General features: G+C 33.1%; 1 protein-coding gene across 1 annotated transcript in view; it reads left to right on the top strand.

The window, feature by feature from the left end:
- The window catches only part of LOC132753524 (cell adhesion molecule DSCAM-like), an 88837-nt gene that overhangs the window by 51227 nt on the left and 10711 nt on the right, over positions 1-26899 (top strand). Inside the window, 21 exon segments of the mRNA XM_060744005.1 lie at positions 423-549; positions 5821-5940; positions 6988-7167; positions 10162-10309; positions 11086-11237; positions 12426-12557; positions 12971-13138; positions 13792-13862; positions 14141-14393; positions 15545-15691; positions 16047-16202; positions 16727-16866; positions 17328-17478; positions 18207-18321; positions 18597-18751; positions 20408-20425; positions 24295-24393; positions 24554-24739; positions 25252-25427; positions 26154-26274; positions 26646-26807. Of these exon segments, the coding sequence (XP_060599988.1) occupies positions 423-549; positions 5821-5940; positions 6988-7167; positions 10162-10309; positions 11086-11237; positions 12426-12557; positions 12971-13138; positions 13792-13862; positions 14141-14393; positions 15545-15691; positions 16047-16202; positions 16727-16866; positions 17328-17478; positions 18207-18321; positions 18597-18751; positions 20408-20425; positions 24295-24393; positions 24554-24739; positions 25252-25427; positions 26154-26274; positions 26646-26807 (2977 nt within the window).

Below are 26899 nucleotides of genomic sequence, written 5' to 3'. Positions count from 1 at the left end.
GCAGCAACAACAACAATAATGAAATACCACCACCTTCATTTACATCACTGTCAACACTATGTATATGTTAGTGTTCATCCGTGCTGTTCTACAGAAATAAGAAACTTCGACGGGAGCGATAGCGACAGAAGAATGTTTCTAATTTCTGTAGAACAGCTACGGATGAATACTAACATATTTAGTGTCAAGCTTTATTTGGCCTCACTATTATTCACTTTATTACGTCACTATGTGGTTCTATGAAGTACTATGAAAAATAGAAGTCGACTATGAACGGAATTCGATATAGTATCGACTTTTTTTCTTCTATGAAAATTAACGCACATATTTTTTAAGAAATACAGCAATTTCATTGGATGACAAATAAAGTTGGACACTAAGACTTTTAAATTAATTATTTCTTATTTCATGTTTGATTTCAGACTTCAGGTCCGTATAGCAGCTTGCTAAAGATTGGTGACGTCAGTCCGGTACATGACGGAAATTATACATGCCATGCTCACAATGCTGCTGCCAGTACAAATTTTACGGCGTTCCTGCACGTTGACGGTAATTTATATTTTATTATGATATTAAAAAAATAAACACTTATGAAATTAATAAAGAAAAGGTTCTAATATTACAAAGCTAAAATTTAAGTAGCCATATAATTTCGAACGCTGTGACACATATTTTTGACTTTCAAACACTTAACACATCAATAGTGTTTTAAACGTCATGGCCAAATCTCCGCTTTGACTTGAAAATGTACTGAAGATCTTAAATATTGATATGTTTTTCTTTCACTAAGATGTAAATCTTTAAAAATCTATTTCCTTCTTTCTAGGAAATAACCAAACGTCACGCAATATCGTGACAAATGTTTTATTGTCAACAGAAAATGTGACATGTTAGTTACTGTATTGTTTTTGTGTTAAGGAATGACGTCATCGTGACGAGAAGTAAAAGTGTTCATCAAAACGTTGATCAAACTTGTACACAACTATTTCATTATACCTTCAAGTTATAGGAAACATTTATCGTTTACAAATATCTAATACATTATGATGATAACAATTAATATTGTATGATAAAGAGCTCAAAGACACGATTCTCGACATAGTAAAGGACAATATCCCCATTCATTCAAAACAATACAAACGTTATTTTATTCGGATAATATAGGAAAACGTACAAATTGAGAATTTCACATTCGGCTGCCGTATTTTACATCAAAACTGTTTATTATAACAAAAACAACAAAAACAACAACAACAAACAACAACAACAATAACAAAAATACAGCTACCAATAGCAACAACAACAGCAATAATAACAACAACAACAAGTAGAGATTTTGATGCTAAAGCATCAAGTCGCCGGATAGAAATATGATTGTATTATCATAAATAAAAGAAAATATCAGTTTAATGGTTCGAGTATAAAGAAAAGAGGAACAATAAGTTGAGTAATGTTTATTCATAAACACGTTTTCATGTACTTGCCACAATTATATCTTTCTTGCTATAAACTTTGTAAAAGAGTTTTATGCAATAAATTTATGTTATGTTATAATAAAACATCATATTTGAAGCAAACTTGCTTAGCAATTTTGTCAAGAAACTGTTATCATTATTAAATAAGCAAGTATTGTTTGGCAATATTTACCCGAGACTCAATAATTTTCGGGAGCTGTTTCGTTAGCTTACATAACTTATTATGATTAATGTTAACGATTTTATTGTAAGTATAATTACATGTATAATTATATCAATTAATACTGCTCGATGGCCTAGTGGTAAGTATGACGAAGTTGTAACCTACATGTAGTAGGCGCAAGTTCGAATCTTGGACAAATCCTGTGTGTAGTTTTCATAAATTGATTTTTATTATATCTTTTAACGTTGATAAATCGTGTGTATCATTTCTGGCACTCTTTTTATTTCATAATTTTGATAAAAGGTCAAGTTTTGCGATATACAAAAGTATTATAAAAGAAAACATAAAAAATCACTTTATCGAACCTACAGTCTTCAATTAGAAACTAACTTAAAATCTAACACCTTGTCATCGAGGCTTGTAAAGCAAGTGATATGATTATAATTCTACTTGTAAATATACCGTTGTACCATACATTTGAACTCCGTATGGTTTACTGGTTTACTTCAGAATCCAATAATTACCGACAAATTATTACCGATCCTCGAATATTTGCAAAGTGACTATGAAAATATATATGCTTAATTATTGCATAAAACAATGCAATTCTGCTGTAAAAGTGGTGTCTGCATAAAAAAATTATTCTTATGCACTATCGAAAAAATATATTATTTAGCTGAATTCAATATTCCTGTCGTTACATACGATATAGTTTAACGTTTTTTTGCCTTTCAGTGCGATAAACTATCAACACAAAGTTAATTTATTAGTTTTCTCTGTGTATCCAATACGATTCCGGCCCTTACTGTTTCATACAAAATTACGTTGATTTGCACTTTAACCAGCTGCCAACCATTCACGAGTTACCTGTAATTCTGTCTTATAAGCCATTTGTTACTATTAATAGATTTTATAACTGTAACATATAACGTGTTGTCACGTGATTCTGGGAGAAGCTTTTATGATAAATAAGATAAAAAAATAGAATAAGTCTCATAACATACAAACAACCAGATAATTTAAAAGTGTCATTTCAAATATCATGCATGTCTTATTTATCATAAAATAGCAACGCTTGACACTTTGAAAAAAGGGAAAACATCCCTAAATTCAATGACTGATCCATAGGGATACGTCATTAATTCATTTTATAAAAATTGTAATGTTGCTTTTTACGATGTCAATATATGAATATTTCATTTCATTGAGCAACATTATTGTATGTTTGAATTTTTGAGATTACTGAAAACAATTGCAGTCTTTAATTGTTCAGTAATTGTTATGCTTTTATTTACAGAAATTAATGCCTTCTCCTACCATAGGTATAATATTAAACTGTAACAAATATAGTCGCCGGTTTCTACCGGCGACTAATAACAGCAGCAGCAACAACAACAGCATAAGTAACAACAATACAGCCACCACTAACAACAACAACAACAACAACAACAAACAGCAACAACCGGAGCAGTGTCTGTTGAGTAACTGACAATAATCTATTTAAAATCAATTTAGCTATTGACGATGCATTAAACGGTACAATGTACATGTGAAGCTGATATATCCAACTGTTTGGGCTCTTAACATAACCTACCAAAATATCTTCATTCACTTACTAACAAGTTACCTTTTTTTCTTCTTACGCCTTAATACTTTAAAAAATATAACTGTTTTTTATCAAGAAAAAAACCCACAAAAAAAACAACAACACAAAAACAACAACACAAAAACAACAACATTGGACTCATATCACGCGATCATTGTTTTATCTCAATATCATGTGCAAACATTTAATTTGCATTACAGTGTTTACGAGACCCTGTCCACGTGTACTTCAATAAACACAATTTACTGACTATAATGAGGGCACGTGTTTTTCAAGTTTCATGCTTTCATCAACGCTGCACGAGATTTAAACATATAAAGTAATTAAAGATAGTAAAAAAATTTCTCCTTTAATTAAACGCAATAATATTGATACAGCCGAAAGTGCACTGTGAATAATCGAGTCATTTTTCTATTTTCGCAAGAAAAGTACGAGGTAAAAATATGCAAGTTTCCGAGAAAGATACAGTGACCGGAAGTAGCAGGTGCTTGTCAATGCAGGATACGGCAAAGTCTGTGAAAAGATGGTTTGTGTAGAACATGTGCCAAAAGGACCGCACACGCCGCCATACTTAACAAAATCGTGTTATCAAATGCCACTTGATAATAGTTAACACAATAATTCAGACCACTAGATAAAGTTCCATTATCACGGAAGGTCAATAGATAAATTTACATTATCACGAACAGACACTAGATAAGTTTACATTTTAGCGAAAGGGCACTTTATAAGTTTATATTATAACGTAATTACACTCAGTCTAGATAAGTTTACATTTTCACGACAGGACACTAGGTAAGTTTACATTATGACGAAAGGCCACTAGATAAGTTAACATTATCACGAAAGGACATTAGATATGTTAAGGACACAAGATAAATTTACATTATCACGAAAGGGCACTAGATAAGTCTACATTATAATGAAAGGACACTAGATAAAGTTCACATCTTCACGAAAGGACACTATATATGTTTACATTATAACAAAATAATGCTAGATATGTTAACATTATCACGAAATGACACCAGGTAAGTTATTATTATCACGAAATGACACTAGATAAGTTTACCTTATCACGAAATGACACTAGATAAGTTTACATTATCACGAAATGACACTAGATAAGTTTACATTATCACGAAATGACACTAGATATGTTTACATTATCACGAAATGACACTAGATAAGTTTACATTATAATGAAAGGACACTAGATAAAGTTCACATCTTCACGAAAGGACACTATATATGTTTACATTATAACAAAATAATGCTAGATATGTTTACATTATCACGAAATGACACCAGATAAGTTATTATTATCACGAAATGACACTAGATAAGTTTACCGTATCACGAAATGACACTAGATAAGTTTACATTATCACGAAATGACACTAGATAAGTTTACATTATCACGAAATGACACCAGAGTATGAGATAAGTTATTATTATCACGAAATGACACTAGATAAGTTTACCTTATCACGAAATGACACTAGATAAGTTTACATTATCACGAAATGACACCAGATAAGTTATCATTATCACGAAATGACACTAGATAAGTTATCATTATCACGAAATGACACTAGATAAGTTTGTAAACATTATCACTAAAGGACACTAGATAAGTTTGTAAACATTATCACGAAAGGATACTAAATTAGTTAGTTAGACACTAATTAAATGTGTATTTCAGTTTCGATACAATTATTGACTAAAGAAATAATGATTGCCAACCAATATGCTTCAACATAACTTTATTGTTGATTGGCTTGACAATTTTAAAACAGGTATGCATATTTTTCATCTGCTCCCGTAAGGTGATTTGCAGTTTACCATAAATTCTTTTTAATTAAGGATAACAGCGATTTCATGCATTCATGCTTCAAAGTCATTTATAATTATATTTTTCATTAATCATTGTGACTGTAAATACGTGAAGTATATTGTTTCGGCTTATTTGAAGAACATTGTTCTTAGTTAATTAATTGATTAATTAATTGATTAATTAATTGATTAATTAATTGATTTCAAACACTGACTGTAATATCATACACATGCAAATACAATATCATTGTGTAATAATGTGTATTTTCAGTTCCACAAATAAATTTTATGTTGTTGAGCCGCTCACGATTTTAATATGACGTGAAATAAGTACATGGTACAAACTCAGTCCGTGTACTGTACCTACTAGCAAAGGACACTAAAAATAAAGAACATGCGTTATTTAAATTGTACAATATACATGCATAGCTTAATTCAGACAACCCCTAAAGTAAAGTATTGCAAAGATGAAAACTGATATCTAGAGATATTATACTATCTTCGGACGTATCCAAAACTTATTTATTAAACCTAAACATAATCAGCAACAACAACAACAAAAGCAACGACCACGTCGACAACAACAATAACTACAACAACAGCAACAACAACATCCATCACCACTACAACAAACATCACCACCAACAGCAATAACAAAAACAAAATGTTCTCTTAGCTTGATTATTATCAATTCCATAAATCATGCCTTATTTTGCATACTTTTGTCTTTATTCCCATAGTTCCTCCAAGATGGGTTGTAGAACCGGAAGATACGTACGTTATCCGACAACGTTCAATACTGTTAGACTGTCACGCTACCGGCATACCAGAGCCAAAGATTACATGGAGCGAAAACAAAGGTAATTAATGCCCTTAAACTACGCTAAATATCTAAAATAGACTCGTCCATCTTACATTTTTCGAACTGTCCATTATCAATTTTGGGGATATATTAGGATGAGAAAAGTGTACTGGTGCCCGGCTCTGTACTGATGCCAAAGTATATTGACTTTTGGTTCCAGTTAGTTAAGGTTTCAATTGCGGATAATTCGATGAATGATTGAATAGTATATGTAAAGTTACTCTTTTATGATTTTTGTATCATAGTTTGGAGACCTTTCTACTGAAAATAATTATGCCAGCCCATACATGCAATTTTGCTAACTGGACTGCATGTATTCCACTGTCTGCAGGGAGTAAAAATAGAGCATGCTCGTTGACTGGCTCATGTTTTATGGTGTTTATTACTTATTGTGACAAAGTCATATTTAGATGCTCTTACATTGGTTATTTGTTTAAAGGTTTCATATTGTGACGACAGGGAACATGTTATTATTTATGCCTACGATACAAAGTAGAAAGAACATCAAAACACTCGGGTTCGCTCTCTCGTACAAATCAGATAACCTAGTGTTTCAATGCTCTTCCTATTACTTATACCAGGTCCAGTTTAGTACATCATTTACCCTCGCAACCATGGAAATAAAAAGTATGTAACACTTCTTAAAGGCACATAATGAATCAGAAAATAAATAAATTTTAAAAGAAAGGGGAAACACGAGGTTTATGACATAAAATAATTGTTTTAGAGCATGTTAGATGCTTGTTTCCTGAAACAGCACTATATGTGAAATCTTTTGCCACGAAAGTAGCAAAAATGTTAACAAATTAGTATTTTGACTTCCATACAAAATAATTTATGACTATAGTTGTACTAATTGCCAAAACGCAACACGAGAAAATGATGGTTCGGGTAATTGATCAATGTGTAACTGTTTGGAAACTATAAAAGTAAACCGAAAATAAAAAAAAAGCTTTTGAGAGATAAAATATATGGGTCTTTAAGATTTAAAATCAGTGACAAATATTACATTGTAATTAACAGATTCTAATTTACTTAATTGCAGGTGGATTTCCGATCCAGTACGAACCCCTAGACCTTAGTAAGACCGATCATTACCGGATGTATGAGAACGGCACGTTACAGATTATATCCGCGCTGGAAGCGGATGACGGCAAATATCTCTGTACCGCTGATAACCGGATCGGGCATGGAATCAGCAAGATTATTTACCTAACTGTTCATGGTATGCAACTTTTGATGTTAGTCAAACTGTTCATGATATAACCGTAAAAATTGCATTGTACAATCACGTTATATCAGTGATAATTATGTTCATTATGTTGATAAAACATAATGTGTATGATGATTAAGTAAACCAGTGAACATTTACTTAAATGTTCATGTTTGAAAATCATAATGGTATATAGATGTGTAATAATTTAATAAACCAGTGAATATTTACCGAAATGTTCATGTAATGATTTATACATGTTATAGTGTCGTTAATCAGTGATTTTATACCTAAATGATAATGGTATGATCTTTAATTGAACATATATTTGATAATGTAGTAAATCAGTGAACATTTACCTAAATGTTCATGGTAAAATCTTTACCGGAACAAATATATAATAACGTAGTAAATCAGTGAACATTTACCTAAATAAACATGGTATGATTTTTAGTGAAACATGTATGTTTAGTAAATCAGTGAACAATTTACTTAAATGTTCACAAAATTACCACTATGTTGATAAAAGATAATGCATATTATAATAAAGTAAACATGCGAAGATGTTTTCTAAAAAATCTTAATTGTATGATTATGCTCGAAATTTTCAAAACTGTTTACCTAACTGGATCTATATGGTCATGGACTGACCATTGTGTCATGTTCGACACAAACAATGCAATATATTCCAGTGTTTCAGTGGTCTTATCGTTGTTTTTTTTCCCTCGTTTCTACGGTTGTAACAACAAAAATCAACACACATATTCTATTAAGCAACTGGAATGAAAATAGCAAATATAAAACACAAAAAAAACAACTAAACCATCAAATTTGCCCCTTACGTTCATGCCATGAACATAATTGATATGAAAAAAATATGGACAAGTAGCTATGACATATGCCGCAGGGACCATACAACTTCTGCAATACCCGATGTTAATCAAAATGAAATTTTGTAATATTATTTATTCAAAGGTCCCTTGTACTAATTAATTACGTTGCGTGGCCTTTTTCCGTTCAATGCACGTTCCTTCATCAATTATTGAAACACGAAAACAAACAGCTTTTATCATGTTCGCTATTCTTTCAGCACGTGCAAATGTTTTCAAATGATAATGTTACATTTCCGAAATGTTAAATCGTTAATGACATTCTCACGAGTCCCGCAGCTTTGGACAGAAATTTTTTTCTCCTTCCCATGAATTGTGGGAGATCGAAATCTGACCCATTTTGCTTAAATGCATTTACGTCATGGCGAAAAATGAATTAAAAAAAATAAAATTTATATCTGGTCAGGTTAGTACGAAATTTTGATACGTGTACCTATCGAACTCTGAATAAAAAGTAAATACAGTGCGACCTCTTCTAAACGGCCGTCTATAGAACAATATCCTGTCGACAACAGTACCGGAGTAACAATCAAAATAAATTTTACCCTCTCTAGGAAAACATGTGTAAGAAACGACCAAATGAACCTCGTCATGACAAAACCAACATAATGGGTTTGCGACCAGCAGGGATCCAGACCAGCCTGCGCATCCGCGCAGTCTGATCAGAATCCATGCTGTCCGCTTACCAAGTCTATTACAAGTAGAGAAACTGATAACGAACAGCATGGATCCTGATCAGACTGCGCGGATGCACAGGCTGGTCTGGATCCATGCTGGTCGCAAACCCATTATGTTGGTTTTGTCATGACGCGGCTCAAATCTTGTTCTTCCAAACAGTGTTGCTCTGCAGAGGTGATTCTTACGTAAAGACATGATTTACTCGTGTGTTTAGACCATTCATTGACAATATCATTTTCACGTGCGCATGAACATCGCTGATTTCGCTAGACATCAGAAATTGTTTGACGGAAAATGCCGAAATGTTGCGATTTGGGATATACATGTACTTTGCCTATGTAGATCTGCTTGCGTTTCCATTGTGATTTTTTTTGGTATTTGTCATATTGAAATCCCTTAATCTTTGAATGGAAGGTTCCAAACACAAAACAGGACATATCCATTACACAAATCCAGTGGGTATAGGCTTTAAATTTTATAATAGAAAAGTTAAGGTGACAGTCACACAGTTTCATGCGTTATCATTCATTCATTCTGACAGAAATTTCAATTAGAGACACAAAAGATTGCTTTTGCTTTATCTGTGTGATCGTAGTTAATGAAAATATAATAATTTCTCGAGAAAATGGTTATTAAACCTCTTTCAATAGACAATCGGAAACAAGCAATGCGAAACAAAACATTTTAGCGGGAGATACTTCTGCAATCATTGTTTTTCGTGCAATGCTTTTATGATTTAAAGATAAGCGATCCGAGTGTCGCACTTTCTGATTGCTACCGTTTTTTGCCGTTTTCTCCGCGTTACTAGTTTCACATTGCCATTACGCGATATGAAAATTGACAAAAAACACTTCATGTTATAGCTCATTAAGCGGAACCTTTGAGTTGCCATTTTAGTTGTGAATCATACACGCTATCGCATTGGTGATATGCGAAATATTGTTGTGTCTAGCTCATTAATGGGATCGTGTTTTGTTCTAAGAGCCAAAAAACAACAACGAATTAGCTCTATATTACGTAAAAATAAATGTTGGTTTCTAGGTGCATTGTACATTTGTAAACGAAATACTCCCTAGAGGTATCTTTTAACATGGCGTTTGTGTTATACGAATGTTATTTTTTACTAGCATTTCTGTTTTCATGATACCAATACATTCAACAAATGATGCTATTAATCTAATTTCTACGTGTTGATTATATGTTTGTTTGTTTGTTATTGTTGGAGACATATGTTGTTATAATAGATTTAGAACACAAAAAAAAAACAACAAAAAAAACAAAAAACAAAAAAAAAAACAAATAAACGAAAAATAGATTTAATATACACAACTTTTTATCAAGTTTAACATATTTTCCCGCTTTTTGTGTTCTTCGGAATCGATCATTAAATATCGGGAATTTCCGCATATGTCAGTCTCATGTGATTTTTTTTTTGCAGTACCTGCTCGATTTGATACTTCACGGAAGAACATAAGCGTTTCAAGGGGTCAAAATATCACGCTCAGTTGTCAGGCCATAGGTGATAAACCAATATCAGTGTCGTGGAACTTTCATAACCAGACAATTGCAAGTGGAAACATTGGAAGGTGACGTAACATGACGTTATTATTACTATTTTGGGTTCAATGTTGTTCCTTTTAAATGAACTTACACAATCATGTCTTCTTTTTTAATAATAATAATGATGATGATGATGATGATGATGATGATGATGATGATGATGATGATGATGATGATGATGATGATGATGATAATAGTAATAATAATAATAATAATAATAATAATAATTAAAATAATAATAATAATAATAATGATAATTGTAATTATAATAATAATAAACCAATATTTTATTATTAAGTGATTTTGTGCAAAAAGTGTTCTACAATAAGACCAGAAGCAAAATGCGAGATTATGTACAGAAGTACACTTCACGTATATGAAGATTACTGTAAAATAATAATCAAATTTCACATATGTGTGTAAATGAGACCGGTGCGTCCATGCTCCGGTTTAACATGTTCAGTTCTGTAACAAACATTCTTGGTATAGATACGAAACCTACAATCTCATTTGAGCCACGCCATGACAAAACCAACATAATGGATTTGCGACCAGCATGGATCCAGACCAGCCTGCGCATCCGCGCAGTCTGATCAGGATCCATGCTGTTCGCTATCAGTTTCTCTACTTGTTATAGGGTTTGTAAGCGAACAGCATGGATCCTGATCAGACTGCGCGGATGCGCAGGCTGATCTGGATCCATGCTGGTCGCAAACCCATTATGTTGGTTTTGTCATGATGCGGCTCATTTGGGAATACAGATGTACTTCTTAATAATACTTAATATTATATTTTTTTCCAGTCAATATACGGTGACCGATGTAAATACTGACCGTGGCAAACTGTCTCAACTGTCCATTCATCCAGCACAAAGAGTGGACACTACAATGTTCACATGTTCAGCGGCCAACGCGTTTGGCCAAGATTCAACCGCTACCTACCTCACAGTTTTAGGTAAGTTAAAATGTCAGTCAAAAAATACCATTTATATTTCACACAGTCACCAATGAGATATAATCGATATCAATCACTGTTTATCATAAGTATGATTAAATCTTAATTTTTAAATTAAATACGATCGCAATGAAGTATAAAGCTTAAAACGTGTGAAAAATAAGTGTTACCTCTGCAGAACGACACTCTCTAGAGTTACAACCCCTTTACAACAACCGTATCAATTCATCCTAAAATAAGGCTTCCCAACAGACTCTCTGTAAGGGTTTTGCTCAGCAGAGGTATTGCTGCATACTGTATATTTATCAAAACAATGTACAGTTATATTATCATAATATCAGAGCGTTTTTTTATACACATAATTTATGATCGCTTTTCAAAAATATGATTTTAGAAGAGAAAAAGCTATTCATGAATGTCATATTTAGTTAATATAATGAAATTTCCCTTTGAAAAATATCCATTTTCTTCAATCATTATAGTTTAGAGATTAACACGAGAATGCGATATTTGCTTTTCTTAGAAATTTACAAACGTCATTCTTTCTAATTACACGAATGTACTTTGGTATGATTTTATTATATTGTAATGATTTATTTGAGATTAAATCCGGTTCAATCCTGTTTAAATACGCAGAATGTTGGAATATTTAACTTGACAAAAAAGGACTGTTTACATTTTAATTTTAAAGACCCATTATGCCCCAGAAAAGCTTTTATTTTTATTTCTCAAAAGCTTTTTAATTTAGATGTACTTTTATAGTATCATTGGTTAACTGCCTGAACCATGTTATCTATCTGTGGCTTTCTGGCAATGCGTACAGTTATAGTAAATAAGTATTTTGTATGGAAGTCAAAATGCTACAGTGTTAACATTTTGCTACTTTTATCTTGGAGCTTAATATATGTATGTATATCTGTGCTTTTATGACAAATTATTTCACATGTATCGCTACTTTCTTCTGGTAACAAGAATCTACATTAACTAAAATCATTATTCAAACATTATTATATTTAACGTTTGTCTATTGTAAAGAAAGTAAAAACATATTTATTTCTGAGGCATAGTGTGCCTTTAATGCAAAAAGATAAAATATTAATGTGTTTTGTGTTTACAGATTAAATCACACTTTGTTGATTATTTCTTATCTAGTAAATCATAGTCATTAATTTTTATTTGTTATTTTAGAGCCGCCGGATGCCCCCGGAAACTTGACATTGATCAAAAAGGGCAGTCGATATGTTGTGCTGGTATGGACCCGGCCTTTTGACGGAAACTCGCCCCTTTTAGAGTACGTTATAGAATACCAGAATACGACGGGTAAGCGTTGAATAGATTTCATGATTCTTGTATATGAAAAGGTTTTTGTTCAACTTTACAACTGTTTATAATTGAAAATATTTTTTTGAAAATAATTCTGAAACAACAACAACAACAAAAACACAAACAAACAAACAAAACAGAACAACAAAAAAAAAACACAACAATTAACGACAACAGACAAACAAAAACACCAACACAACTTTAACCGAATAAAGATAGTGGAATAAAAAAGTTATAAGAGTACTGAAAAAAAGGTTAAAAAAAAAGAAAACCTAAAAAAAGGTAAGTCAAACACATAAAAAGGCCTGCTCATGGACGGTTGTGGTAATTGCTAGGCTACCGCCTAAACACTCATAGCCCCACCTTGAGCAGAACTCCACATTCACACACAAAATATCATGCTATTTCAGGAGAAAAACGGAGTGCTGTCCGAAATGTATCTATCAACGCTGATGCACTTACCGCCACGGTAGATAACCTACACCCGTCCTTCCTGTATAATATCCGGATACGTGCCCGCAATGCCGTCGGTCTGGGGTTGACAAGTCACCAAGTGTCGACGAAAATGTTAGAAGAACGTAAGATATTATTGATTATTGATTATTACACTTGTTTCTGTGGACCCGTAGAATTGTTAATAAAACGACGCGTAGTATCTTTTATATATATATCACAGGGTGAGAAAAATGTGCAGCCTAACCGAGACTCGAACCCTGGACCCTCGGTATACCGTACCGCGGCTCTACCAACTGAGGACTGAGCTATCTGGCCGCTTACACATCTTCTCCACTAAATAGTGAACAGTTCTGAACCGTGATTGTCTACGTAGGGACAGGAAAATATTACAAATAACGTTCCATGTAGTATTTACTTCTATAACTTTTGTGAATATATCATTATTTTATATCAGATATATTGTTAAGCCCGGTCATTCTAGTGAATAGCCTATACATGGAATATTTCATGGGATATTGGTTTTCTACTCCTAGCGGATCACAAAATGTCACGTGATAAAGTCTTTGTGACATTAACAGTAGTTGTGTAATGTACTTGTTCAACAATGTTTATAAGAGCCGTGTTGTATTCATTTCATGGCTTAAAGCTAAACAATTGAGCACTTTTATTAAAATGGCCAAAATAGAATAAAAAATAAAAAATATTAAATTCAAATATTGACAGTGGTATGAAATAACACCACGCATTTGTCTCACGAATTATTTTGTATTTACAGCGCCAAATGGTCCGCCAATAGAGGTCGATGTCACAGCTCTTGGTTCCCAGAAACTGAAAGTTTCATGGAAGGTGTGTTAACATTTAATGCATTTCATATCGTTATTTGCACGAACTGTTTATTTGATCCGTATTGTACACCATAGGGTAATAACATATGTATATATTAACAAATGCTTCATTTTTGGTCCAGAAATTGAAGAAATGTTGATCATATTTTACATAATTATGTTACTTATAACTAGACCTACACAACGTATATCTAACCAAAAGTTTATTTTTCACGAGATACGAGAATTTTGCTCCTTTGCGCACCATACAAAATAATAAATACCATTCACCTCTTTCAGCCTCCTGCCCTTGACCATCGTAACGGTGTTATTCTCGGCTATTATATCGGCTACCAAGAGACGAATATTGCCTCCCAAAGACAAGTCATCAGTAAAGATATAGACCCTGACAAAGATGAGCCCGAGGACGAGGTATTCGTGGTCATCTCAAATCTGAAAAAGTTTACAGAATATCTAGTCAACGTAAAGAGCTACAATAAAGAAGGTCCGGGGCCTGCATCGACTGACGTTAAAGTAATGACGTTGGAAGATGGTAATTGCTTCGGATATTTTATTATTACTAATTCATCATTCACGCTTGTTGCATTTATGAAAGATATGAATTTGTCTTCTACGATTTGTTTTTGATATAATGATAATCATGGTTTTAAATGATACAATATTAACGAGACTGTCCTTGGTAACATATCACGTGTTAAACAAATGATTATATCTTAAACAGTTTAATATGTTTCCCTCCAGAGGATAAAACTGTAATCACGAAACAAATCAAAGCTGTGTTTCTTTTCCGTATTATCTTTCAGCGAGCTAAATGGACCTTTAAACATTGAATAATGATTCTCGATTAACAGTATTTGTTTAAAGTACCCGTTCGAACAGATATTGACGTTCGCAATTTAGTAATTTGATAAAATCACATTGCAATATAAATCTGACAAATTTCCAGTGTTATCTAAAAGCATGTCCAAATGACATATTGCATTGGAATAAAAAGTCAACACATTGTTTTTTTTTGGGTTCTAAAGATAAATTCATCAATTAATCATTATGAAAGTGACATTATGCTCAATGTTTCATTGTCAAGTTGAGCTGATTTTACTATATAATTAAAAAGATTGACTGATTGACTAACAGTTGATATTGATTAGATAACTATAAATCTGCCTAAAATATAAAAAGACTGCCCATTCTTATTATAAATTGAACGTTTCATGTAAATTCCGATGAATATTTATAGAAATTTCCATGGGCTCTGTGAGTTATTTATTATTTATGCGAAGTATATTTTATGTTAATATATTTTGACTTTCACCTGTTCACTCACTTTGATGTGAGACTGTTACAATTCATGATAAAATGATACTTATAAGTACATTTGGTTAAAGCATTGAAATATATTAGTTCCAAATGTATAAATTACTTCATCGCAATAGCTGTAACAGAAACTTCTTTCTAAGAAAATATTTCAGCGCAACAGTAAATGATATTCAACTAAATTTTAAACTTGATTTTACTTAGAAATCTTTTGGCTGGCTGTTAAGTTCAAAGTTCATGAATATTTATCTTCGTTCTTTAAGTTCAAAGCTAGCTCGAAATTTTCTAATTAAATGAAATTCAATGTCTATCACCGATTTTATAAATTTTTTGGGCTCTCGAAGCAATATCATTCATATTTTATTTTAGTTCCTAGTCAGCCACCAGAGGGCGTCCGCGCATACGCCATTGCGTCACAAGCAATCAACGTGGCATGGAAAGCACCGTCTTTGTTCGCCTTGCACGGTGTCCTCCAAGGGTATAAAGTCCTGTTCAAACCAGTTAGGAAAGATGAAGGTATATAAGTACTTCCGGTACATGTATATATTTGTTTGTTCATTAATTATTGCTTTATACATTAGTTTTTTGAAGAAAAAAAACAACAAAACAACAAGAATAAAAAAGCAACGACAATAACACAAATATGCTAGCGGATATAATTGATACATAATTATTTATATGAATTAATGACGTCAGAGTATTCCAAAGCATTCAATATCATATTCGTTGCATCTTATTTATAAATATCATACAATTCAATGGTATTAACTTTCTGATTTTTGTCTTTAAAGAAACGTTCATATATCTAGAGATAACAATACTTGTACGCATATACATTTTCTGATTTCAAAACCTTTTTTTAAAATTCTAGATGAGACTGACTCCAACATAAAACTTTCCCGAGGAGTTGATGTAACACTAGATGGCTTGGAAAAGTTTACAAATTACAGTATCGAAGTATTGGCATATACACGCAAGGGTGAAGGAGTCAGAAGTAGTCCCATATTCGTGCGCACTCTCGAGGATGGTAATTTGCCGTACTAATCACCCTGTTTCATGTCACAGAGATATTTTGTCAAAGTTAATTTCCTTTAAAAATATCAAATTCCAATGCGTCATTGATGTGTAAAAAATTTGTTGATAATGATGAGCATGGTTCTGTGTTGCAAATGTTATAATTACACTCATGTAGATAATAATTATACAATTTTTACACTAGTAAGGTGTAATTTTATAAATATAATTATGTAAATTCTTTTCTGATTACTGTTATTTAGTAAAATTTGCATGTATTTGGACTTACCTCTGAAATAAAACCCGCAAGGAGCCTAATTTTTGAACGAAGAATTATTGACGTAAATGTGCAAATGAGAAATGTTATATATTCTTAACATAGAAAATTATATTTTCACAGTCCAAAAAAAATGCTGCAAAATCTGAAGACTTTGTGCAGTGTTTTCATTTATTTACAAATGGAACAACCTTCACCTTTTCGTTGATTTATTTTACACTTTCAACATTTTCGTTAATATCATACATTTGCCTTTACAGTTCCCGGAAGACCTCGTGGAATTAAAGCATGGGCCGTAAGCAATACAAGTGTAATTGTATCATGGCAAAATCCGGAAAGTCCTAACGGCATTCTGACGTCATTTAGTGTTTACTACAGTAACACGTCTGCTAGTGCGCAGGTAAAATGCCAACCCTCAAATTGCATTTTGAATTTCTGCTCAAATCCCCCGAAAGCAGTGGGGACCTAGACATTTGGACCAGAAAACGTTGTTGAAAATTCTCCAAATTTTATAATGTTACAAATGACCTGTGAAACGCTAATACATATTTATTAGAACTAGCGCTAGAAACTTACATTGTATACACATACATGTAAAGTATGTAAAGTTTTTTTCTACAGTTTTAAAGACAGTAAAACACAAGTGCATGCCAGGGCTAATTTAATTTTCAGTTCAATCTGTATGTATGGAACGCTGTAGCATATTCTATATTAGTTGTTTAAGCGCCGCTTTATTGACTTGAAAAAGTGTTTGCTTCTTAACGACATGTTATTTGATTTTGTTAATGCCATAAGCGGCCTTATTTATAGGAATGGTATTTGATTTTGTTATTGATATAAGCATACTCTTGTTCTTTGCAGGAAATGAAAATAGATGTACCGCCTGTCCAATCATCGTATGTTCTGCGCGAGCTTGAAGCAGACGTGAACTACTGGGTGAGGGTCAGCGCAAATACCCGGATTGGCGAGGGAGAGAGCACGCAAATTGTAACAGTAATGCCTGTAGTTAAAGGTATATTACTTGAAAGGTTATATTTAGATGCGTAAAACCTTTAAATATAACTTTTTATCAGGTTAACATAAAGTTAATGAATATTTTAGAACTAACATAGAAATATTTCTATTCATATTAATTATGACTTTCTTTTGGTATCCCCCAAATTATGTTTTCTAGAAATTTTTGCTTGTATTTGGCAGTTATATATTCCAAGTTGTTTCTTTGTTTTTCATTACAATAATTAAATTTTCATCAATAAATATTGAAAACGAACTATTAAGTAGAGATATAATTCATTCTGAGTAAAAACTGTAAAATCATCTCCTAATTAATGCTACGCTATAGACAAGAAAAAATTTAAGTAGATCTTAAATATGCATTTTATAAATATGTAGAAATATTTTGACGTCTTCCAAGAACCAATCAGTCTACACGTTGATAAACATTTTTAACAGTATTGTTGTTAATCTTATCAAATACTGTTCAGAAATTATGATTTTAAATGGAAAACCCCACGGTAACACTAAAGTTTGTATTTGAATTCTAACATGCAGACTTTTATGCTGATAAAGCTCTTTTTTTCCGTCTGGACACCAACATAAGAACGGAGGCCGCTGTGCAACCCTTTTTTTAAAAAAAATGTAGCTATTTCTGTTTTATGAAATTTATAAAATGCAGCTTTAACTTTAGTCAGATTGGATCTAGTTATACATTATTATTAAGTGTGACTATTCTATATATAGCCCCAGCAAGGATTTCCAGTTTCTCAGAAGAGGTTATTGTGTCATGGCAAGCCACAGTTATGCTGTCATGCGTTGTTGTAGGAGATCCTGAACCGGAAGTCACGTGGTCGACAAGGTATGTTGAACGGATGTGACGTCAGAAGACAGAGACATTATGTAAAATTATGCTAAAATAGAATAAACACTAATAAAGATTCACGCTAGCAACAAGTCTTCATTGATGAGATAATATTTCAAATTTATTTGATACAAATATTTGAATTTCAAAGTTGCAAACTTTTCACAAGACATTGACATATGTTCGGAAGTTTCAGTAAATTTATCAAATAAATTTTATTACTTATCTTAATATTTTGCTTATAATAATTAAATGCGTGAATCTCACTTCAGATACGGTGACTTGGAAAACAATGACAAATTATCAATACTTCAAAATGGTTCCCTGTTTCTTATCGCCGTGATTGGTTCCGATGCCGACAACTATACTTGTAAAGCTAACAACATGTACGGAAGTGACGTCATTACCTACAGTCTGAGCGTGCAAGGTAAGTTCATACCATTCAATGAAATCTTCTTTGCATTTTTATTGCTATTTCTGCAAATGAAATTAAACATAACCAGGTCTTCGCAAAATTACATGTATTGAAAAGTTATAGTAGAATCATTAGCAGGTACAATAACATCGGTCTATAAATAGATCTATAAAATTCTAGGTCTAGAAGCACATTTTTTTAGAGGATGTGAAAAGATCACATTGTAAATAACAGCCCTTTTTGAATTTCGGATATAACGAATAGGTTATAATTAAAGCGGTTTTCAGTTTTTTTTTTTCATTGGTTTATTATTTTTACATATATCGTTCCATATAATTGTTAAACCAAAAGGATGAAGGTGCAGAGCGAAATTTGCCCACATTAAAATACATAAACAATAAGGAAACTCATCAATACCTGTAATCTACCGGTCCGCTCTCTATATTTAAACTAGTGAAGCATCTTCTATTTTTAGAAATGAAAGTCACGGGCGCGTTTTAAATAGCAGGTGTGAAGAAGAAGGCATAACACCGATATTATATAAATAACACATGGGTTTGTGGGTAACAGTAAAAATATCATCCCGAGGAAAATACTGTTACCCGAGGCGTAGCCGAGGGTAACAGTATTTATACGAAGGATGATATTTTTACTGTTACCCACAAACCCATGTGTTATTTATTTTATTACCCCGAACAAATACTGTGATGATCTGAATTTGTCAACTAAATCTAACTGTAACAAAAATAAGCCAAGAGAAGCAATAACTAAACTGTCCTTACCTTGCAAGTTTTAAGTGCACTGAAGACCTACTTGAGAAGCTGTTTTCCTTTTATTCTTTAGGCAAGTGATGATATCTACCAGTCATAAACATAAAATAAGCTGTGTTTTATTCAGAAAACAAAACACTAACCCATTTATAAGGTTATGATCTGTGAAATCTGATCCTTCTGCATCCAGAATATTCTTCGCATGGTTTTTGACAAAGTGCATTTAGAAAATAACGATGATATCCTACAGATGTCTGTCCACCAACTCTATCTGTAACGTTTCACTGGTTAAAATTGTGAAATTATCCTTTGTTGCATGCTTTCATTGTCTGCATGTTCCAGTTTGACAAAATTATTTACATTACAGTTACTTCCGTTGAAAACGGATGTTTCCTGTTGACTATTAAACAAAAAGATATTTAATACGCGAAAGGGACTCTAGGGTGCAAAGAACTAAATTTTATCAGAGTAATAGTTACTTCGGCGATGCCCTATCGTCGAAAATAAGAATGAATCGAGAGAAAAATGGCGGCCATTTTATTTCATTTTATTTAGAAAATAGACCACGTGACCAGATTTTATACTGTTAAAAAATACTGTTACCTATGTAACAGTACAAAATTCGTAGTCACGTGGTACACTTGCATTAACAGTAAGAATAACTCCCAGAGGCCTATGGGAAATTAACATTACGAAAAAAGTGAGGGGTAATAAAATGCACTGTTTACTGAAATGCTCACTTTGAAACAACATAGAAATGTTTTTTTAACAGAAAAAAATAAATCTGAAGGCCGCTTTAAAAAAATTGCACTCAATTCGAAAAGCATATATAATTTAAATAAGGCAATTCCAAATGTTTTAACAAATTACGATTCTTTAAACGTTTCCGTTATTATAGTTGATGCTAGTTCGAAATGTAAGTATATGTATGTTTGTTTTGTTGTCGTCTGCATCTCCTTGTGGTACAGTGTTTTTAATGCACGAAAATATATCTTTCTTATACCCCCCATTCAATTTGTATGGTGTACATTACATATAAATTTTCATTTATGATATTGTCGCGGTATCCAGAACGTATACATGTAACTAGATGGAAGGAAAGAATAAGCTTTAGGCCGCTATTCCATTGGTACGTGATCCGTGACCCGCGTCAGTGATCCGTGTCCGGGCATGTCCGTGGGTATTATTCCATAGATACGTATTTTTCTATATATTTTTAATTGAAGTATAGCGAACAGAGGATAATTATTTGTAGAATATGATATAATTTCATTCAAATACCGAAAAAAGTTGTAACATCAACGAATAAGGTAACAAACATTAAATACAAGTTAGGTTTTTAAAAAATATCTCTTTAACAACCGAACACCAGATGTTGGGTTTTTTTTTAATCTGTCATTGCTGCATCATAAACTTATAGGTTCTCCCACACTATTTTGGTGAGCTCTTTAGTATTTTCTTTCGAAATCGATAAAGTATTTAATTTCGTTCGAGGCATTTTGTAGGGCTGAGACATGTCCGTGACTGTCCGCGTCCGTAAAAAATCGCTCATCCTGCGAAACGTCGCGGATGCCGTCGCGGAAGCGGATGGTAAACGGACAAAAGGAATAGATTCAACGTTTTCTTTGATAAGCGAATAGGTAGCGGACACGGATGACGGACGCGGACCACTGATCACGTATCAATGGAATAGCGGCCTTATGCCCCGGTCACATATTCACGGATAATGCCACGGAAGAGCTACGGTCTAATTGTTCACGGATTACTACGGAAATGTGAAATTCCGTAGTCTGCTACGGTTCCAGTACGGACACACAACCGTATGAGTACGGAGTCCGACGGATTTTCCACCAAAAGATCCCGGAGAGACACGGACTATTACGGACCGACACGGTTTGATATGGAGCGACACGAATCAGGACGGACGCACTACGGATACACTACGGTCTGATACGGTATAAGCACGGGTTAGTACGAATAAGTACGGTCTGATACGGAGAAGGACGAATTGATACGGAGAAGAACGAATTGCCACGGATCTATACGGACCTAATACATCCATCCAGAACCTCTTGCATGCTCATTTTCAAAATGCCTCACAAGCAAAGAACACTTAGAACACGAATTGCAGAGTTCAATGATTTTGGCGGAGAGGATTCGGCCTAACCGCCTCCGACCCCCGAGACACATCAGGTCCGATTAAAGGACGCTGGATCCTCAACAAGTTCGGCCATGAGAGCCTCATACTAAACATGAAGTGGTCTTATTCTGTATTTATGTATTTTGTAAAAGCCCGTCTCTAGTCCACCATCTCGTCTGTCTTCTTTTACCTGATTAGATATGGACTAGTAAGCATTAATGAAATATGTTGATCAATACTGCTTCTCTATTAATTTTAAAATTTGTTGTTCATTTTACAATTACATTAATTATCGTGAATGTTTATGTTTTAAAAATATGTAAAAAGCTTGTTAATTAATCTTATAATAACTCAAGGGCCAGCGTCCCAGGCTTATGAGACACTTCGTTTTATGTACATATTTACTCCAAATTCACGATCCAATGTTTGTAAAATATGTAACATTAAATGTTATTCTAATCCTTATGAAGTGTAGTACGATATTATTATATTTTACCTCTATGCATGTCATCAAGCAGCTCGACCACTGCCCCCCTGCATTCTGAGTCATTTCAATATAAAGTTGCAGCCAATAAATGGCAATTATCATTTATTGAATGTTCCCGCAAATATGTCTGTTTTTTAACAAGAATGTAGTATTTATACCCTTGAAAAAGTACATTCATCCGTACTAAACAGTCTTGGACCGTACAATTCCGTACCGTTTCGTGTTGCAACGCAATAAACCGTATAAGACCGTGCTAATCCGTGCCTCTCCGTAGTACAACGTATTACCATCGTGGCTTTCCGTGACAATGTCGTATTAATCCGTATTAAAACCGTAGCCTATACGTAGGGTAACCGTACAAATACGTAGTTCTCCGTACTAAACCGTGGAAATCCTTGACAAGTTGGTGGACTACGAATCAGTACGGACTAGTACGGTTTTCATACGGACCAGTACGTATCAGTACGGTTTAATACGGACTAGCAGGGACACGCTACGGTTGATTTTTCCGTTTTTGTGCATGTTCAAAAATTGTCAAGGATCGCTACGGATATACAAGGACTACTACGATTGATTACGGTTACACTACGGAGAGCTACTGACCAGTACGGGTAGCTACGGACGATGCCGGAATTAATCCGTGGCTCTTCCGTGAGCGTATTCCGTGAATATGTGACCGGGGTATTAGAAAAAACTTTCAAAAAAGATACCTCAGTGGGTGAGGCAACATCTGTCTGTGTCAACGACTTCCGGTCATGCTGAATACTTTCCTTAACTGGCAACATTGTCACTTAAAGATCAGTTAGTCGAAGGCGCAATGATTAAAAATCCAAGTTTTAAACACGTCGAGTTGTGGAAAAATAATCATATATTTGTTTCCAGTTTTCTAATTACTTGTATTTTGTTTTTTATTTTTGCATATCAATATTGCATAATCATTTCAATCTTTTTGTCTCTTGTTATTCTTTTCGTTGCTTATTCTTTAATAACGGTGCTTAGAGCATGTTGAGCACTGAGCATGTATACGGCAGCTTGATCCAGCGCAGACGACAAGAGCAGCCGACACAGTTATGTCGTCTGATCATCGTCTGCAAGCTGTTCGCTATTCAGTCAATACTCCCTTAAAATGATAAATGGTTTAGTCCAGAATGAACGATTGACACGTCCATTTAAGACATTTGGTAAATTGTAGGAGTTATAATGATATTCAAGTATATAACCCTACAGAACAGCTATACAAAATATTGAAACTGAAAATGCATTTGATTGTTGGTAACACGTTTTTCTGTCCACTATTAAAAGGAAATATAATGCCCAGTTTTGTACATATATGTAACATAAACAGTGTTAATAAAAATTGATTTTTTATTAAAATAGTTTAATTTAAGTAACAAGTTAAACGCCTGATGAAAAAACTGTAATAGAAGAAATTATTTACATAACTTATATCAGAATTTTCAGTAAAATAATAAAATCATTAATTTTCATTTTGTATAAAATTCATTGAATGACAATAACTAGTTGCTGTACGTAGTTTATACGTAGTGTAGACATATTATTTATTGTATTCCAATTAATTATTATATTATAATGTGTAGGCACATTATGCCTCAGAAATCCAAACTTTTGTAACTCTTTAGAAACGTCAGGCATGTGTTAAATAATATTTTGATAATGGGCTAAGAGCATGTAAGATGTTTAACAAGTGAAGAAAGTAGTACTGGACATACAGACATTTATTATTCTATTATAAAAGTAGCAAAATATCTACAAAATAATATTTTGACTTCCATACAAAATACTGATTTTACTATAATTATAACCAAATGCCAAAATAACAAAATCAGCAAAAGATAGTTTATGCATAATTATGGCAAATGAGAAATTGTAACAAGATTCTTAAAATAAAAATGTGTTTGCAAAATAGAAATAAAAGCATTTCTGAGGCATAACGGGCCTTTAAAATTAACGATTGTTTTATAATTGTGAACTGTGAATGTTTTTTTTGTTATATCTAGCGGTAATATGCCATTTGTGTAAGTCTAAATTAATACTTAATTTATTTGTATCTATCAAATCTGTGATGACAGTGAACGTGCGTTAAGAATTTGCGTTGTTTTGATTTATATAATATTTATAATATTTATTTTCATTACAGCTCCGCCTAGAGCACCTATACTGTCCCTGGCAGCTATTACGTCATCAACAGTACAAGTTAACTGGTTGTCGGCCAGTAATGGCGGCAGTCCAATTTTAGGTAATAAATATGATAAAAATACTTTAAAAAATCGTTGTAGTTGTTGTTTTGTATGTAGAGCGAGACTGACAAAATCTATTTACATAAAAATAAATCTTTAAATCGACATAACTTTTAACTTTCGTTATCAAATTGAACAAAGACATCTTTTTATTGTCAGGGTTTTTACTACGTTACCGGAAAGAGCACGACGTGTGGCAGGAAGTTCCAGTGGGACCCAAGAATCGAACCTACACGTCTTCCGGCCTACTATGTGGCACTACATATAAGTACACAATCACCGCCATTAACAGTATTGGTAGAAGTGAGAGCAGCAATGTTGTTGAAGAGAAAACAGTCGGCTCACGTAAGTATATAAATAAAATTTCAAAAGTCATGACATGTCATTAAATCACATCGTGTCATGTCATGTCATATCATTCCATGTAATATCATATCATAAATCATATCATAATATCACCATACCATACCATACCGTACCGTACCGTACCGTACCATACCATACCAAAACCATACCATACCATACCATACCATACCATACCATACCATACCATACCATACCAAACCATACCATACCATACCATACCATATCATATCATGTCATAGTCATAGCATAGCATGCCATGATATTCCGATATCATATCATATTGTATCATATCATGTCATGGCATATACCATGTCATGTTTATATGTGTCATAATATGTTATACATATACCTTGTTACTCGGGAGAGAAAAAGTGGAGAACTCTTTTTTCATCACTTCTTTGTTCTAGTTAAAAGCTATCTTTGTTAAAATTCATAAAACAGTAACTTTAATTATAGATTATAAGGGTTACAATGTGCTTTTTTTATTTCAGCACCGATAGCACCCCTCGAAACAGAATTATTAAAATCTGTAAACGTCACTTCCGTTGAGCTAGACTTGCGCACATGGAGACGGGATGTATGCGCAATTAAATTCTTTTCTATAAAATACCAAAAACTGGGGAAGAAACAATGGAAAGAGGTGCCGAGCACTGTTAATTGGAATACAGTATGATTTTTTTTCACATTCTACTATTAATCAAGCATTTTATAATTATCTAATATTTTCTGCATTTTATTTACTTGTAAGATTTCGGCTGGCAACGTCATTTTCCGTAATATTATATTTATCTTAAAAGCGTCCAAGAATAAATTTGTTCTTAGATGTTTGTCAAAAGTTTGTCCTAAACGCTGTATCACTGTTTCTTATATACATTTATTTCCATTTTGTTTTGCTATTCACTCCGGTATCTGTCCTAGCTATTTATTTATCAGTAAAATAATTCGAGACATGTTGATACTTATGTCACTAAGTGATAGTATATTCTATAAATAGTGACCGTTTTCTGACTGCTAAAAATACTATGTAACTTAATGACATTTGTTTTATAAAGTTATTGACATTGACCATTTGACAGTATTGTATGCTTATTTGTTGTACGTACTGTGTACGCATGGGCATATTGCCCGAATGTACTTTGAAATAAACTCTTGAAACTCTTGTTAAGACGCTTTGCAATGTCTTATTAACTTATGAGGAAAGGAAAATAAGCCAATTGTTTATGCTTTGCAATGTAAGGTATTGTCATGCAATATAGTTTAAATGTAATATTACGTAATATCATATTTTATTTTGCAAATCAATATATACATTGAAACGTAACGTAACGTAACGACACTTAATGTACTTTATACGTACTTCAGATAGATAATATGTTTTTTTTTTATTTTGTAGACGGTGATGCCGGTAGAAGGTCTTCATCCTGCAAGTAGATACAAGATGTTAGTCACTGCTTACAGTGATGCTGGCTCTAGCGAATGTGTCCTTTCTTTTTCTACATTAACATTTTCCGGAAGTGAGTAGTTAGATTTCAAATTACACGTGTGTCATTAATTGACCTCTGTCTTCTTTTTGATAGAAACATCCATTTTGAAGAATAAAAATGAACAATTTGAGTATCATTTGTTCAAATGGATTAGAAAGACAAAAAATAGAAACAAACAAACAAGCGAGCGAACAAACGAACGTTTTAACGAACGAACGAACGAACGAAAAAACAAACAAACAAACAAACAAACAAACAAACAAACAACTAAGCAATAGTTATTTCATTAATTTTGTATCCATGTGTTGTACGTGAAATATCTTTGCATAATGAAACATATTTGTCGTTGAGTGTTTATTGCTCATATTTGTTAATTAATGTATTTCACAATTATGCTTTAGGTACACTCGAACCCCTGTTTGTCGTCCATAAAGACGAGGCCGTTTTCTACGAGGATCTCCGCATCATGCTGCCATTATGCGCCGCCCTGGTCGTGTCAATAGCCGTGTCTGTGGGCATGGCGTTGTTTTGTGTAAGGCGAAGACACGTCATGCGATATAAAGGTGAGACCTTATCTTGAATATTATCAACATCAAACGCGTTTTCCTTTAAATCCCCAAACGGTCTTCTCTCTTGATTAAATTATAAATTTTTA

This window comes from Ruditapes philippinarum, unplaced genomic scaffold (genome assembly GCF_026571515.1).
Source record: "Ruditapes philippinarum isolate M1 unplaced genomic scaffold, ASM2657151v2 ctg2530_1_1_1_1, whole genome shotgun sequence".
Taxonomy (NCBI): Eukaryota; Metazoa; Mollusca; class Bivalvia; order Venerida; family Veneridae; genus Ruditapes; species Ruditapes philippinarum.
This window is presented reverse-complemented; position numbering and strand designations above follow the sequence as displayed.